The 18,735-nt window shown below is 42.9% G+C and overlaps 1 protein-coding gene across 2 annotated transcripts in view; it reads left to right on the top strand.

Annotated features, from left to right (window-relative positions):
* Positions 1 to 18,735, top strand: part of LOC131255626 (inorganic pyrophosphatase TTM2-like) — a 49,437-nt gene that overhangs the window by 13,260 nt on the left and 17,442 nt on the right. The window contains exons 2-3 of one of the 2 annotated variants that reach the window (XM_058256385.1): positions 2,848 to 3,207; positions 18,432 to 18,546. In XM_058256385.1, coding sequence (XP_058112368.1) covers positions 2,871 to 3,207; positions 18,432 to 18,546 — 452 coding nt within the window. In that variant the 5' untranslated portion in view covers positions 2,848 to 2,870. Of the gene's footprint in view, positions 1 to 2,833; positions 3,208 to 18,431; positions 18,547 to 18,735 lie in introns of those variants that run through there. The other variant, XM_058256384.1, reaches the window with a different exon arrangement.

The raw sequence follows: 18,735 nt of genomic DNA, 5'->3' as shown, positions 1-18,735 counted from the left end.
TCGAACTATAGAACATGGCGAATTAATCCCTTTATCTCATAGCCCAGGCCCCACATCTCATGGGTTAGGATATCGGCTGAACCTCCCTCGTGGGCCCCACATCGCTTGTGTACCACCTCACACGAGCCACCCGCCCCACACGGGTGGGGCTCGACTCATACGGGCCGCCCGCCCCGGGTGTGTCCCCGTATCCCACAGGCTACCCCATTCGAGCCTGATGTGAAAATGCCCCTGCATTAATCACCCCCGATGAGGAATATCGAACACGAGACCTCCCGCTTTGATACCAATTTGATGCAGGACAATTAACCACTTGCTCTAAAAGCTTGAACTGATAGAGCATGACGAATTAATCTCTTTATCTCATAGCCCAGGCCCCACATCTTATGGGTTAGGACCTTGGCTGAACCCCCCTCGTGGGCCCCACGTTACATGGGTACCGCCTCACACGAGCTACCTGCCTCACACGAGCCACCCGCCTCACACGGGCCGCTCACCCCGAGTGTGTCCCTGCATCCCACAGGCTACCCCACTCGAGCCTTGTGTGAAAATGCCCCTGCATTACTTCCGCCTCGTAGAACATCCCTTTTATCGGTCTTAAAAGTCACACCCCAAAATCCTTATGAATCTTTAATCGGGAATTTTTACACTCTTAGATTGAATACAAATCAATCTAATAAGATACTAAAATATTAACAACTCTATTTGCAAAGTTTTGGCCATGTCATAATGGCCTAAACACAGTAAAGTAAATCCATCAAATTATCCCCTATCTTCAGAGAATATTCAAAATCAGCAACCATAACCATTAAAATTAGGAACTGCAGTCTTCCAGAAATAGTAAAATTAGTACCTGAAATTTAGCCACCAAAACTAGCAGCACATGTTGGGTCTTGGGCGTGCATCAAATTCATCATCTTGAGCACGCGATGGCAATGTTTTATGCAAATCTTGTGCAGGTGAGATGATGGTTTGAGTGCGCAGATGGTATTTTGGAAGAAACAAATGCTTCCTTCTGGGTTAGCAGACCCCTTGATTTCTGTAGCTGATGTATAGGCTCATTGAACAAAATATGCATTCCATGTGACCAACTGACCATACATCCATCCATATAGACCATTTCAGATAAATCCCTTCGACTTCTTACTCTTGGACATTCTTTGCAACTCTTATCTCCTGCATCTTGGGGCATATGATTCAGGTTCTGCATTCTTTATATTGATAGTGTTCATCCTCAAGCCAAATCAAAAAGAGCAGATTAGTGGGTTCTGGATGGGTCTGGGCAGTACAATCCAAGTCCAAGAATGAGTTTGGACATGGTTGGGATGGCAACAGGTGATCTATGGCTGAAATCAGAAACGGACCGATGATCCTCTCTGATACCGTGTTAAATTAGGGTCTAGATTGTGGAAACTGTGTTGTGTATGTTACCCACTGAAAATGACAAGAATATATACAAGAGGTGGAAAATCTTGACAGATACACATGTACTCATCCATATCCACCCATATAACAATCAATAGTATATACAGCTCTACATATACAAATGTTGAACATATTCTATACTCTAATAACAAACTGCAGGGTGGCACTGGGAGGAGAGACCAAAGCCACAGGTAAAATCAGGATGGAATCGTCCAATATTGATCTACATCTCATGGGTAATGGCAGGGTCTATTGACAGGCTGTTTAGGGCCTGGCAAGGAGCTGATGGTGGAGCTTTTAGCCCCCGGAAATGGAAGCTTGTGCTGCTTGCACTGTTGTGGTCTATTTAGTTTGAAAGAAATAATCTGGCCTTTAGGGATATCCAGAGTGCAACGACGGTTGTTTTGCTCCTTTCTGAGTGGTTGCCTTGCTTTATATTGAGTTGGGTCTTGGGGTGGGGTTTATATTTTTCTTTTCCCTTTCCTTTCCTTTTGGTTTGTTGTCCTTTTTTCTCTTTTTTTTGGCCTCTGGCCGTAATAATATTCATCTTTCAAAAAAAATATTGATCTACATATGGATTGAACTCTCATATGCGTTTATCTATTATTTGTTAGAAAATGGTTTTGTGGCTTTTAAGAATGAAAGGAAATTGGAAAAGGAAAGCAATGAAAGAGGAGAGGTTGAAAACATTATCAGAAGTTGCATCAAGAACTGGGTAGAATTGGGGAAGAGGTTTACAACTGGAGCATCGACAGGAGAGATCGAAAACACCTAAATCTATTCATCGGTTTGGTCCACAAACAATACATAACAACAGTTTATTAGTATCAAAGGCATTTCTATAAGGGAGCTATGATATCTTAATTAGGAATTGCTGCTGGGGGATGTGTCGCAAAGGCCATCATTCTAACCCACAAATATAGTTAGGAGTTAGGACCCAGTATGACTTCTTATAAGCACATTTCAATCATTCATTTATGGATCATGCATTCATCTAGGAGTAATTATATGATCCCCGACCTTGGGATGCTATAGTAACTTTGTTCAGTGATCCAGATCATTGATCTGATGGTTCTCATTGGATGGACCATGTTCCAAGAGCTTGTTGATGGAATGGAACAACTTAACCCATTGAATGGTGGCCTGCAAATAGACAGGCAGGAAAATAAATCCAGCAACTGTCTACATTCGGCTGAAAGAGGAAAAAAATGGATGTATGGGATCTTCCAATCTGGGAGATCCAAGTTGCTGAACCATAGGCCTCACTTGTGCATATCAGCAAGTCGAGGATCATATAAACCCTATTATCTCTGAGGTTTTAGTGCTTTACATGTTCTTCCTGCAGTTGTACTTGATTTTTATTTAGTTAGATTTATATCTCTTCAGATGCTCACCTATTTCTTGCTGTTCACCTCATGACAGACCGAATATATAACATCTTTTCAATGGCCCAAGATAATTCCGCGTTGGAGTCACCCCGACGAAGGCCGGGTCTCTTAAGAGATCAGGTCCAATTGGTAAAAAGAAAGGACTCTGATCGGTATGAAATCGTTCCGATCCAAGAGTCACTGTCATTTGAGAAAGGATTCTTTATAGTGATCCGTACATGCCAGCTGTTGTCCCAGAAGAATGATGGGATAGTACTGGTAGGGGTTGCGGGCCCGTCTGGTGCTGGGAAGACTGCATTTACTGAGAAAGTGCTGAATTTTATGCCCAGCATTGCTGTTATATCAATGGACAACTACAACGATTCTAGTCGTATCATCGATGGCAACTTTGATGGTAATTTCTGCTTTTGACAAGGAGTTTATCTTGAGCAATACCAGAGTCATTGATTGTGGGGTTTTCACAGGCGAGGGATTATAGGGTTACAAGCGGCACATGATTCCAAAAAATGTGGGGCCCATGTGTAGGAGATCCAGACAATTGACCTGATGGACTCAACCTTACAAAGGGATGCACCAAAAATCTTTGAGGTCGGAAGAAGATTCAACTCGATCTTTGGACTATTTTCTGCTGAATGTGGGCTGTTGCTATTTTCTTCTTGACCCTCTAAATCGAAGGGAAAGATTGTGGCTCCAATCTTGGAGTTCTTCTTTTCAGCATCCCTTATCCATGGTGAGGCCAATAAGACTGAAAGTTGATATGGAGTCTAGATAACCAAGCCATGGCCCCCACATGTACAGAATCTTGCTCCTCTCAGCACCCATAGTTCTTTATATGCATCTTTTGCAATTGTGGGGTTCCTCTATGTTTGTATCTTATGAAGCTTCTAGATTCCTATTGACGACAAATTTTTATTTATTTTTGAATTAGTAGAAATGTTAATGATATTTGCTGTAAATCACTTCTCTAGTAGTTAAATCTTTTTTCCCTTTCTGAAATCAATTTGACTTCAAATGAGTCATTTGGCAGTTATTCCATTGCCTTGTAGTCGGAAATATGCCATATTTCTATCTGAAGAAACTTCTGTGGTGAAAATGAGTGATTGAGACTCATCAACTGCAGCCATGATGTGGCTTAACAAATATAACTAAGGTTCTTTTCTCTATAAATAGCAATAACCGAACTGATTCTTGGGTAATGGAGAAAAAAACGGAAGTTGTTTCCACCGTGTTTATTTCTTTTCGGTCACAACAACATTGCTTGAGAGAAAATTAGTCAATTGCCCTTAACATGCTCATATAACACACGCACATGTATAAACTCTCTAAGATCAGCTGATATATGTCTGCAATATGATTGCTTAACAAAAGTCTGCATTTTATGTTCTTGGCTAGGTGTCCCATATCGGTTACGTATCGGTAACGATGGTAACCATTATGCGATTCGGGGCTGTATCAGCCGTTCCCCTTTTTTGTACCCGTATCGGCCGATACGGGCCTGTTACGGGCGTAACGGCCGTTACTGACCCGTAACGGCTGTTATGGGCAAAAAAAAAAAAAAAGAGGAAAAAAAATACATACCTTTTCTTCTTCTTCCTCTTCTTCTTCTTCTCGGACAACTGTGGTTGCGGCCGCAGCTTCTTCTTCTTCTTCATCTTCTTCTTCTTCTTCTTCTCTCTCTCTCTCTCTCACTCTCTCTCCTTTCCCTCTTTTCTTTTCGATTTCCCTCTCTCTTCTTTTTCATTTCCGGCATCGAAAACGGAATGGACCGCGTGGCTGTGAGCTGCGGCTTCGGCCGCAGCTTCTTTCTTCTTCTTCTTCTTCTCTCTCTCTCTCTCTCTCTCTCTCTCTCTTTTTTCTTTTCGGTTTCCCTCTCTCTTCTTTTTTCATTTTGGCATCGAAAACGGAATGGACTGCGTGGCTGTTTCACAACCATGAACAGCCACGCACTTTAAATTTGTTTTTTAACGTGCTCTGCCCTGTTAATTAGGTTACACTGACGTGGATGAAGGGAAAACACACATGTCAGCTTGATCTAAAACTTTTGTAGCCCCCAATAAATTTTTAATGGCGGACGTTTAATTATTATTGTTTCTTATGCTGCAGTCCACCTGAGCTTTGGATCTGCCTCATTTTTGGGCTCATGCCCCAAAATTATTTGGCAAAATGGATGGACGGTGTGGATATAACACATTCATCACGGTGGGGCCTAAAAAACTTTGACACTCATGTGCTACACTTCACAATCCGAGTCCCGCCTAATTCGGGCCCTTAAAAAACTGTATACAAGACATGTATTAACTTAAAATTTACTAATTAAATTATGAACTATAGATGCTAACTCACAATGCCAAAATCAAATTGTTTGAATAGTTATAATTGTTAATTTGTGGACGCTTATTTTTTAAAATAGGGCCTTTTGATTTTTTTCATGATTCACTATCCAATAAATGTCCACCAATTTATAAGTGGGATAATGATGAGGACATCGTGCACACGCACGCCCGCACACCACCACCCCTACGCACGTACGTACGCAGGAGGACCCCACCATTGATCTGGCTCGATGACGACGTCCAGGGAGGGCCTCCTAGCTAGAAGACAGGTTTTGGTTCAGAAAAGTGGCCCGATAGTCAAGAAAAGCCCACCATGGGATCTCATGATCGTGGCCCACTCATCGGATTGGTTTTATATTTTAGGTTTTGCTTATTGTTATTATTTAGAACATCGTGAACGCTTTAGATTTCCTTGTTTGGTTTTTCTTTTAGTTTACTTCATCGCCAAGTAATAGGTGTCGCACATGGTGCGAGTTTTTAGGTATAGAGTTCTCCTTATAAATAGGCACCCCTTGTAGTTCTTTTCATTCATTGAAGTTAATAAAAAATTCCTGCTTTATTTTTCTGCTCTCTTTGTGAGTTGTGGAAGAATTCAAAAGTGGGTGCGAAGCCCTCCCTTTTCAAAGGGCTAACTACCGTGGTGCGAAGCCACATCGATCCTAATTCACCCCCATCTTCCATCATTTTTTTTTTCCATCTTCCCCCACCATCCGTACTTCGAATTTGTCCTTTTGTTGCATCAGATTTCTTCATTGAAGCAGGTTTCCAGATTTCGGCCCGTAGGCGAGCTGAAACTTCGGCGGAGCACCACGCACAAACCATACATCGGATCGAGCTGAGATTTGGAGGTTTTGGAGTCCATCCCTGGTCGATCAGGGCCAAGGTGGCCTTTTTCTGAATAGTGGGCCCTACACACGTGCGGCCGGGATCACACGCACGTCCGTCTGGGCCATTGTTGCTGTCCACACGCGGGATCATCTTTTGGCTCAGGTTTTTATCCTCTTTTATTCTATCATAGTCATTTTTTCATGAATCCTAACCCTATATTACATGATCCCTAATTGATTTGCCCCTTTTTATCACCTTAGGGTTCCTTGAATTGAAATTAGAGAATCCCTTGGATTAGGGACTGATTTTTATGCATGAGTAATTGATTTTATTTCCCTTTGACATTGTTTGGCTTATAATTTTATTGGTCCAGTCCTAGCCTGTGTCGGCTTGGACCCGCATAGATTCCCCTTTAATTGAATGTTTGGATTTTCATGTGGGATGTGGAATTTGTGTGATTGTTTCTGAATTGGTGTGATCTAAGCCTGCAATCTTGCATGTCATATTTAAATTCACGTCCTGAGTCAAATTTGGTATCAAAGCCTAGGGTTCTTATAGGGGAATTCACCAAATGTTTAGGGTTTAGTTTGTTTGAGTCCTTCATGCATGCAGTCCATCATATATACTTGAATTTTAGTAACAGTGTGTAGTCTCCTTCATATAGAGTCTCGTAGGGTCATTTAGTTTTTAGACGCATATAGTTGTCATAGCAGGTCCTTAGGTTGAGTAAGTCAGTGTATACCCACACGTACGGGTCGCGGTTTTGGTTTGCACCCCACACTAAACATGGAACAACTACAAGAAGCAGTGGCCAAGTTAGCCCAGCAAGTTGAGTCCTTGAATAAGCATTTGGAACAACACAGATAAATGCTTCGAAGAAATAGAGGCCTCCTTCAGGGCAAACCCCACCACTGGGGAGGATGCCCAATCTCAGGCAGTTGGTCAGGAGGTTAGACCAAGGAATGGAGGCGGCCAAGGAGCTGGTCATGGGCGCGTACCTGTGCACCCACCCCGTGAGGGACATCATGATCAATATGACCTAGATGCACAACTCCTTAAGGGAGTTAGGGTAGATGCCCCTACTTTTGATGGCCACTTGGACCCTAAAGCTTTTTTAGATTGTTTGGCGGATATGGACCACTATTTTGAGTGGTATGATATGTCGGATGCTCGACGAGTCCGATTCGCCAAGATGAAGCTTGTGGGTCAAGCAAAGAGGTTTTGGGCGACGGTTGAGCGAAAAAAAGAAAGAGCGAGGGAATTTTCAATAGTCCATTGGAGAGAAATGAAAGAAACATGGAAAGAGAAGTACCTCCCTTTCTCTTATCGCATGCGGTTGATTGAGGAGTGGCAGTCTCTTCGACAGGGTTCCATGAGTGTTGCTGAATATATTGAGAAATTCAAAGAGTACTCGACCCGCTGTGAGGTTGATGAGGACCCCGTACTCATCCTTGCTCGTTTTAAAATGGGCTTCCGTCCTGACATTAGGAGAGAATTGCTCGCCAAAGACATAGACACTATCGAACAGTTGTACCAAGTAGTGTTAGATGTCGAACAATACCTTAAAGCATCTGTGGGAAGGCGGTTTGACTTTCGCGAATCCGGTACTAAGGCCAACCCCTCTGGGGCTAGACCTAACACGAGATTCCAAAACAAACCTTCCCCTAATGTTCAGCCCAGACCTAAGGATGATAAGGGTAAAGAGATTGTCGGGTCTAGTTCACGTGGAAGTGGGGCCACTAGGTGTTTTAGGTGTCAGGGGTTTGGTCACTTTGCTCACCAGTGCGGCACGAGAGAGGGCACCAAAGTACTCCTTATTGATGGGCAAGTAGAAGTAGTGCCCCCAGAGAGTGATAGTGAGGAGGAGGAATATGAGCCAGTCGGAACCCCAAGTGATGAGGAAGAGGGAGCACAAGAGTCTTTGACCTTCGCAATTGTCCGTTGCTCCCTAGCTCAAGCCAAGAACACTGATGAATGGCGCCGCAACACGATCTTCTACACTTATGCAAAATGTGGGGAAAAGAGCTGTAAGATGATTGTGGATAGTGGTAGTTGTGCCAACGTGGCATCGACTAGCACTATGAGTCGTTTGGGCTTGAAGCTGGAAGCCCATCCTCAGCCCTATAGAGTCTCCTGGGTTGATGAAACATCCATTCCAGTCTTGCACCGCTGTCTTGTCCCTATTCAGTTCGGATCTTATAAAGACATAATTTGGTGTGATGTTGTTCCTATGGATGTGGGCCATGTCATTCTGGGTAGGCCGTGGCTCTATGACAGGGATGTTACCATATTTGGTCGTTCAAATGTGTGTACATTCTGGTTTGAGGGCATGAAGGTCAAGCTAAATCCTCTACCACCCAAGAATACAACTGGAAAAGAGTTCACCACACAGAGTGATGTGAGCGGCCCAAAAGAAGTGGAGTCAAAGTCCAAGTCCAAACTGCTCCATATTTTGAATGCCAAAGACTTTGAGCGAGAGACGGAGGCGGACTCGATGATATACGCCCTTGTGGCTAGGGAGAGTGTACTAGATACTAGCGTAGAGTTACCCACTGAGGCCATTCAGGTAGTACATGAGTTTCGTGATGTTTTTCCTGATGATTTACCAAATGAGCTTCCCCCTATGAGGGATTTACAACATGCCGTTGATTTAATTCCTGGGGCAACTCTACCAAACCTCCCACATTACAGAATGAATCCGAAGGAGTACGCTGAGTTGAAGAGGCAAATTGATGAACTCCTAGAGAAGGGTTTCATTCGAGAGAGCATGAGTCCGTGTGCCGTGCCCGCCCTTCTTACACCTAAGAAGGATGGCACATGGAGGATGTGTGTTGATAGTAGGGCCATCAACAAAATCACAATCAAGTATCGATTTCCCATACCACGTCTTGATGACATGCTAGATATGATGGCTAATGCTACTATCTTCTCAAAAATCGACCTCAAAAGTGGGTATCACCAAATCCGTATACGCCCTGGTGATGAGTGGAAGACGGCCTTCAAGACGAAGGATGGGCTATATGAGTGGCTAGTTATGCCTTTTGGGTTAACTAATGCCCCAAGCACTTTCATGCGTGTGATGACCCAAGTGTTGAGACCCTTCATGGGGAAGTTCCTGGTCGTATACTTTGATGATATCTTGATTTATAAAATGACTAAGGAGCAACACCTCAACCATTTGAGGCAGGTTTGTGGGATCCTTAGGGCCGAGAAGTTGTACGCCAACCTAAAGAAGTGCGCATTCTTGTCTAGTATTGTGATCTTTTTAGGTTATATTGTGTCAGCTGAGGGCGTATCGGCGGATCCCGAGAAAGTCAAGGCCATCGTTAATTGGCCTAAACCCTATAATATTCATGAGGTGTGCAGCTTTCATGGCTTAGCCACTTTTTATAGGCGGTTCATTCGAGGCTTCAGTTCCATTGTGGCTCACATCATGGACTGCATAAAAAAAGGAGAGTTTCAATGGACAAAGGCCGCCTCGAAGGCCTTCAAGGAGATAAAGGTCAAGATGACGAAAGCTCCAATCATGCAACTTCCAAATTTTTCAAAAGCTTTTGAAGTCGCATGTGACGCGTCAGGAGTTAGCATAGGAGGAGTACTTAGCCAGGAAGGGCACCCTATCACCTTTTTTAGTGAGAAACTGAATGAGGCAAAGCGAAGATATTTCACCTATGATAAGGAATTCTACACGGTAGTGCAATCACTACGCCATTAGCGACATTACCTGTTACCGCAAGAATTCGTCTTGTTCTCAGATCACAAGGCCTTAAGATACTTGAACTCTCAAAAGAAATTAAGCCCCAGGCACGCTAAGTGGGTTCAATTCCTTCAAGAGTACACTTTTGTGCTTAAGCACAAGGCCGATGTAGAGAATAAGCCTGCCGATGCGTTGAGTCGTCGAGTCGCATTACTCAACTCCATGAACATTAAAGTTACGGGCCTTGAGCGCATCAAAGAAGAGTATTCTGAGTGTCCAGATTTTGGAGTTGTGTATATGTCTTTATTAGAGAGTCCGTCAGGAGCTAACAGTGAGTATTTGATTTTGGACGGATATTTGTTTAGGAGTGACCGCTTGTGCATACCACGCACCTCCCTTCGCGATTTTCTTGTCTGGGAGTTACATTCAGGGGGGGTTGCAGGTCATTTCGGTCGTGACAAGACCATTGCCCTAGTGGAAGATAGATTTCATTGGCCAAGCCTCAAGCGGGACGTGACCAAAATTATAGGGCAATGCCGTACTTGTCAACTGGCAAAGCAAAGGAAACAGAATATAGGATTATATACACCTTTGCCAGTCCCATTCATCCCTTGGCAGGACATCAGTATGGACTTCATGCTTGGACTTCCCAAGACTATTCGAAAGCATGACTCCATATTCGTTGTCGTGGACCGTTTCTCTAAAATGGCCCACTTCATTCCTTATTCTAAGACCTCCGACGCCTCTCATGTTGCCAAGCTATTCTTTAGTGAGGTTGTCAAACTGCATGGGTTACCAAAAACCATAGTGTCTGACCGTGACGTGAGATTCATGAGTTACTTTTGGAAGACACTATGGCACATGATGAATACTAGGCTCCAGTTTTCTTCTGCCTACCACCCTCAGACCGATGGCCAGACTGAGGTGGTTAATAGGAGCCTAGGGAGTTTACTTCGATGTTTAGTGGGGGAGCATACCAGGACATGGGACGCCGTACTACCCATAGCCGAGTTTGCATACAATAGTTTTGTTAATAGGTCCACAGGTCTAAGTCCTTTTGAACTCATTACTGGTTATAAGCCTAGGAAACCTATTGATCTTATCCCCATGTCATTGTCCCATAGGCCATCAGAGTTTGCAGAGTCTTTTGCGCATCACATACATTCATTGCATTAAGAAATTAGGCGAAAGATCACTACTAGTAATGAGCATTATAAATTTTCTGCAGACCTACATAGACGTTTCAAAGAGTTCAATATTGGGGACTCTGTGATGGTCCGTATCAGGCCCGAGCGGTACCCTCCAGGGGCCGTTCGTAAGTTACACGCGCGTAGCGCTGGGCCCTTCAAAATTATAAAGCGAAACGGTCTCAATGCGTATGAGGTAGATCTTCCACCTTCCATGGGAATTTGTTCCACATTCAACGTGGTGGATCTAGTTGCTTTTCAGGCACCCACTGATACTTTGTCCAGCCCTTCGCTGACGCAGGACGTGAATTTAAATATGATATGTAAGATTTCAGGCTTAGATCACACCAATTCAGAAACAATCACACAAATTCCACATCCACATGAAAATCCAAACATTCAATTAAAGGGGAATCTATGCGGGTCCAAGCCAACACAGGCTAGGACTGGACCAATAAAATTATAAGCCAAATGATGTCAAAGTGAAATAAAATCAACTACTCATGCTTAAAAATCAGTCCCTAATCCAAGAGATTCCCTAATTTCAATTCAAGGAATCCTAAGGTGATAAAAAAGGGCAAATCAATTAGGGATCATGTAATATAGGGTTAGGATTCATGAAAAACGGCTATGAGAGGATAAAAGAGGATAAAAACCTGAGCCAAAAGATGATCCTGCGTGTGGATAGCAACAATGGCCCAGACGGACGTGCGTGTGATCCCGGCCGCACGTGTGTGGGGCCCACTATTCAGAAAAAGGCCACCTTGGCCCTGGTCGGCCAGGGATGTACTCCAAAACCCCCAAATCTCAGCTCGATCTGATGTACAGTTTGTGCGTGGTGCTCCACCGAAGTTTCAGCTCGCCTGCGGGCCGAAATCTGGAAACCTGCTGCAATGAAGAAATCTAATGCAACAAAAGGGCAAATTCGAAGTACGGATGGTGGGGGAAGATGGAAAAAAAAGATGATGGAAGATGGAGGTGAATTGGGATCGATGTGGCTTCGCACCACGGTAGTTAGCCCTTCGAAAAGGGAGGGCTTCGCACCCACTTTTGAATTATTCCACAACTCATGAAGAGAGCAGAAAAATAAAGCAGGAATTTTTTTATTAACTTCAATGAATCAAAAGAACTACAAGGGGTGTCTATTTATAGGAAGAACCCTATACCCAAAAATTCGCACCATGTGCGATACCTATTACTTGGCGATGAAGTAAACTAAAATAAAAACCAAATAAGAAAATCTAAAGCGTTCACAATGTTCTAAATAATAACAATAAGTAAAACCTAAAATATAAAACCAATCCGACAAGTCGGCCACGATCATGAGATCCCATGGTGAACTTTTCTTGACTATCGGGCCACTTTTCTGAACCAAAACTTAACTTCTAGCTAGGAGGCCTTCCCTGGACGTCGTCATCGAGCCAGATCGATGGTGGGGTCCTCCTTCTATGTACGTACGTGCGTAGGGGGGCAACGTGAGTGCGCGTGTGCGCGTGATATCCCCATCAATTCTCCCCGGCTGCAAAGATTTCGCCACTAGCAAAATAAAACTCCTGAACCGCTCCAGGATGTCAGGATCAAGGCTCTGAAGCTCCTCCTCAGTGAGTCACGTGCTGTTTGAAGCTGGGCGTGACTTCTATTTAACCACATACTTCTGAAACCTGCCATCCGACGTTGAAACTATCTGATGGTCCAGGATATCCTCTATTTCCTTTTTGGGTGTGTGAAGGTTATGTATGAGAGATAGAGGCTAGGAAAATGAGTCGGGAAGGATAGGTATGGGAGGTAGAGGCTGGGAAGATGGGTCGGGACGGGTAGGTATGGGAGGTAGAGGCTGGGAACATGGGTCGGGATGGGTAGGTATGGGACGTAGAGGCTGGAAAAATGGGTTGGAAATGGTAGATATGGGAGGTAGAGGCTGAGAAAATAGGTCGGGACGGATAGGTATGGGACATAGAGGCTGAGAAAATGGGTTGGGAAGGGTACGTATGGGAGGTAGAGGCTGGGAAGAAATGTTAGGAAAAATAGATATGGGAGGTAAAGGCTGGGAAGAAATGTTAGGAAAAATAGATATGGGAGGTAGAGGCTGGGAAAATGGGTTGGGAAGGGGCCATGGTTCAAGAGATAAATATGGGGAATCAAGATGGGTGGGCGAAGGGCCAGACAAAGTATCAGTGGTCCCCTGAAAAGTAACTAAATCTTCCACATCGGATGTGAAACTAATTCCCATGGAAGGTGGAAGATCTACCTCATACACATTGAGACCGTTTTGTTTTATAATTTTGACGGGTCCAGCGCTACACGCGTGTAACTTACGAACGGTCCTCGAAGGATACCGCTTGGGCCTGATGTAGATCATCACAGAGTCCCCAATATTGAATCCTTTGAAACATTTATACTGGTCTGTAGAAAATGTGCAATGTTCATTATTAGTCATGATCTTTTGCTGATTTCTTGATGGCATGAATGAATGTAATGCGCAAAAGACTCTGCAGACTCTGACGGCCTATGGGACAGTAACATAGGGACAAGATCAATAAGTTTCCTAGGTTTATAATTAGTAACGACTTCACGAGGACTGAGACCTGTGGACCTATCGACAAAATTATTCAATACAAACTTGGTTGTAGGTATTACGATGTCCCATGTTCTTGTGTGCTCTATATCCCTCCTAGGGGACTCATCCGGTAGATCATCAGGACAAACATCACGAAACTCATCCACTACCGGAATGACCTCAGTGGGTAACTCTACACTAACATTTGATGCACTCTCTCCAGTCACAAGACTGCACATGTTATACCCCTCAAAATAGTGGTCTTGATATCCCTCATGGGGTGGGTACACAAGTGCACGCCCATAACTGATTCCTTGGCCAACTCCATTCATTGGTCTATCCTTCAGGCCACCTGCCTGAGATTGAACATATACCCCAATGGTGGGGTTTGTCTTGGCGATGGTCTTTAGTCGGGTAATGCGTTCATCAAGTTGCTCAAAGCATTGGTCCATTTCCAAACGCTTAATCATAAACTCCAACTTCTGGGACAACTTGTTTAGTGACTCTTGCAATTGTTCCATGTTTAATACAGGGTGTCAACCAAAATTCAGCAATATAGTTGTCAAAATATAAGAGTTTTTTTTTTTTTTTTAAAGAATCGACCTAGTTTCTAAAAAACGAAAAGGAAAGTTTCTAAAGAAACAAATTAGGAAAGCTTCTAAAATAATTAAAAAAAAAACAAATTAGAAAAGTTTTTTAAAAAAACAACCTAGTTTCTAAAGAAAAAGAAAAAAGGAAAGTTGCTAAAAATAGAAAGTAAGTTTCTAAAAAAGAAAAAGGAAAGTAAATTAGTTTCTAAAAAGAAAAAGGAAAGGAAATTAGTTTCTAAAAATAGATTAAGAAAGTTTCTAAAAAATTAATTTATAAAAAACAGAAAAGGAAAGTTTCTAAACCTAGAAATAGAAAACTAAGTTAATTTCTAAAATAATTCAAATAAGGGGATAACAGAAAATTTCAGCAGCTTATTTTAGGGTTTATGGACTTCTAAACAGCCATATATGATGAGAATTGATGCCTAATGGACATAAACAACCAAACCCTAAACATGTAATGAATTCCCCTACAAGAACCCTAGGCTCTGATACCAAATTTGACGCAGGACATGAATTTAAATATGATATACAAGATTTTAGGCTTAGATCACACCAATTCAGAAACAATCACACAAATTCCGCATCCCACATGAAAATCTAAACATTCAATTAAAGGGGAATCTATGCGGGTTCAAGCCGACACAGGCTAGGACTGGACCAATAAAATTATAAGCCAACCATGTCAAAGGGAAATAAAATCAACTACTCATGCATAAAAATCAGTCCCTAATCCAAGAGATTCCCTAATTTCAATTCAAGGAACCCTAAGGTGATAAAAAAGGGCAAATCAATTAGGGATCATGTAATATAGGATTAGGATTCATGAAAGACGGCTATGAGAGGATAAAAGAGGATAAAAGCCTGAGCCAAAAGATGATCCTGCGTGTGGACAGCAATAATGGCCCAGACGGACGTGCGTGTGATCCCGGCCGCACGTGTGTGGGGCCCACTATTCAGAAAAAGGCCACCTTGGCCCTGGTCGGCCAGGGATGTACTCCAGAACCCCCAAATCTCAGCTCGATCTGATGTACGGTTTGTGCGTGGTGCTCCGCCGAAGTTTCAGCTCGCCTGCGGGCCGAAATCTGGAAACCTGCTGCAATGAAGAAATTTAATGCAACAAAAGGGCAAATTCGAAGTACGGATGGTAGGGGAAGATGGAAAAAAACGATGATGGAAGATGGGGGTGAATTGGGATCGATGTGGCTTCGCACCACAGTAGTTAGCCCTTCGAAAAGGGAGGGCTTCGCACCCACTTTTGAATTCTTCCACAACTCACGAAGAGAACAGAAAAATAAAGTAGGAATTTTTTTATTAACTTCAATGAATCAAAAGAACTTCAAGGGATGTCTATTTATAGGAAGAACCGTATACCCAAAAACTCGCACCATGTGCGACACCTATTACTTGACAATGAAGTAAACTAAAATAAAAACCAAACAGGAAAATCTAAAGCGTTCACAATGTTCTAAATAATAACAATAAGTAAAACCTAAAATATAAAACCAATCTGACAGTGGGCCACGATCATGAGATCCCATGGTGGGCTTTTCTTGACTATCGGGCCACTTTTCTGAACCAAAACTTGACTTCTAGCTAGGAGGCCCTCCTTGGACGTCGTCATCGAGCCAGATCGATGGTGGGGTCCTCCTTCTATATACGTACGTGCGTAGGGGGGCGGCGTGAGTGCGCATGTGCGCGTGATGTCCCCATCATTCGCCCACCCATCCTGATGTCCCAATCTTACCCTTTGATCCATGGCTTCTTCCCGACCTTTCATCCCAGCCTCTGCCTCCCATACCTAGCCTTTACACACCCAGAGAGGAAATAGAGGATATCTTGGACCATGAGATAATTTCCACGTCGGATGGCGAGTTTCAGAAATACCTAGTTAAATGGAAGTCACGCCCAACTTCGGACAGCGCGTTGCTCACTGAGGAGGAGCTTCAGAGACTTGATCAAGACATCCTAGAACGGTTCAGGAGTTTTATTTCGCCAGTGGCGAAATCTTCGCAGCCGGAGAGAGTTGATGAGGACATCGTGCACACGCACGCCCGCACACCACCACCCCTACGCACGTACGTACGCAGAAGGACCCCACCATCGATCTGGCTCGATGACGACGTCCAGGGAGGGCCTCCTAGCTAGAAACAAGTTTTGGTTCAGAAAAGTGGTCCGATAGTCAAGTAAAGCCCACCATGGGATCTCATGATCGTGGCCCACTCGTCGGATTGGTTTTATATTTTAGGTTTTGCTTATTGTTATTATTTAGAACATCGTGAACGCTTTAGATTTCCTTGTTTGATTTTTATTTTAGTTTACTTCATCGCCAAGTAATAGGTGTCGCACATGGTTCGAGTTTTTGGGTATAGGGTTCTCCCTATAAATAGGCACCCCTTGTAATTCTTTTCATTCATTGAAGTTAATAAAAAATTTCTGCTTTATTTTTCTGCTCTCTTCGTGAGTTGTGGAAGAATTCAAAAGTGGGTGCGAAGCTCTCCCTTTTCAAAGGGCTAACTACCGTGGTGCGAAGCCACATCGATCCCAATTCACCCTCATCTTCCATCATTTTTTTTCCATCTTCCCCCACCATCCGTACTTCGAATTTGTCCTTTTGTTGCATCAGATTTCTTCATTGAAGCAGGTTTCCAGATTTCGGCCCGCAGGCGAGCTGAAACTTTGGCGGAGCACCACGCACAAACCATACATTGGATCGAGCTGAGATTTGGAGGTTTTGGAGTCCATCCCTGGCCAACCAGGGCCAAGGTGGCCTTTTTCTGAATAGTGGGCCCCACACTTGCGGCCGGGATCACACGCACGTCCGTCTGGGCCATTGTTGCTGTCCACATGCGGGATCATCTTTTGGCTTAGGTTTTTATCCTCTTTTATCCTCTCATAGCCGTTTTTTCATGAATCCTAACCCTATATTACATGATCCCTAATTGATTTGCCCCTTTTTATCACCTTAGGGTTCCTTGAATTGAAATTAGAGAATCCCTTGGATTAGGGACTGATTTTTATGCATGAGTAGTTGATTTTATTTCCCTTTGACATTGTTTGGCTTATAATTTTATTGGTCCAGTCTTAGCTTGTGTCGGCTTGGACCCGCATAGATTCCCCTTTAATTGAATGTTTAGATTTTCATGTGGGATGTGGAATTTGTGTGATTGTTTCTGAATTGGTGTGATCTAAGCCTGCAATCTTGCATATCATATTTAAATTCACGTCCTGTGTCAGATAATGCCAATAAATTGCATGAATTTGAGGCTGATTTGGGGCATGGATTAGTCCTCCAAGTTGGCCCCAAATTGGCAATGCCATCTACCTAAATTTAATTTCATTTTTTTAAAAAAACTATTGGGAGAAACGATATCAAATTGTTAAGTATATAAATTATATATTTAGAAAATTAAATATATGAATTTTGTAGTCAAATTCAGGTTATCTGGTTCATAAATTCATCAGACAGTCCGATACAACTTCTCACCAAAGAGTGGACCGTTACACCACCATAAACATGTTCCAATTTATAAATGAATGCATATTTGGAATGCTTAGAATATTCCGGATTTAATCCATATTTTTTCATATTTTTTTGCGCCGTTACGAGCTGTTACGCCCCCGTATCCGTATTGGTTTCGGAGGGTACCGTTACGCCAACCGATACCGATATGGGACACCTTGGTTCTTGGTAGGCTAAGATTACTATTTACTTTTACCACCAGTTCATAAATAGTTGTGATACAATCACCTTCAGCGTGTATGTTTGTTTGTCAATCCATACCTTGCAAATTGTGGGCCTCACTGTTGAATGGATGGTATCCTGAAAATGACACCTATAGGGTGATCTAACCATCTAAGTCCAATCAAGAACAGTTAAAAAGAAAATGGTCAGTTGTAAAAATTCAGTATTTGGAATCAGATGGTTTAGATTGTCCATCGGTGTGATTTTAAGTCCCTACTCCATTCTCAATGGGGCCCATGATTTAGGTAGTCTGGATTGACAAATATATGGTGGTCGAATCATATTAGGAATGAGGTTACCTCTAATTTTATTGTCAGATTACGAATCATGTATGTAGTTATCCATGGGCATCCAGGGTTTTCAAAGGAACTTATGTTTTTGCCATCTTTTGTTTGATTATCTAGTCATTGGTGACTCATTGCAGTTAGGAGGTAGCTTGAACCAGTTGTAGGTTTCCCTGTAAAAAGAAGCCTGAGTGTATACCAATCATATCACTGACTTGATATTTCCCTTATTCTCAATCATCTATTGCATATTTGCATTTCATTTAAGCTATTACTCTGATAGTTTATGGTTGTTTTGCTGTTTTATTGGAGAAAGAGTCACTTATTAAAGCCAGAGTGATAAAAAAGCATATGTAAAATGCACGGTGGCACTCTAATGATTGTAGTGTTGAAACAGACCCACGCTTGACAGACTATGACACTTTGCTTGAAAATATACATCATCTAAAAGAAGGAAAGCCTGCTCAGGTGCCAATATATGATTTCAAGTCGAGTTGTCGCTCAGGATACAGGTTGGATATCTGCTACCTGATCCGACCAGATTAGTTTTGTATTTTAACAGATTTGATTTAACAATCATGTCCATTTCATAGTCCACTTGCGCCACATGTGCCAATGTGGGATACGTGTATGAGATCCAAGCCATTCACCAGGTGGGTAGATGCCCTCGCCAACAACCAGTCTTCTGTTTCATTTGGTAG

The sequence above is a fragment of the Magnolia sinica genome, chromosome 9 (genome assembly GCF_029962835.1).
Source record: "Magnolia sinica isolate HGM2019 chromosome 9, MsV1, whole genome shotgun sequence".
NCBI lineage: Eukaryota > Viridiplantae > Streptophyta > Magnoliopsida > Magnoliales > Magnoliaceae > Magnolia > Magnolia sinica.
Note: the sequence above shows the minus strand (reverse complement) of the source record. Positions and strands in the feature narration are given on the sequence as shown.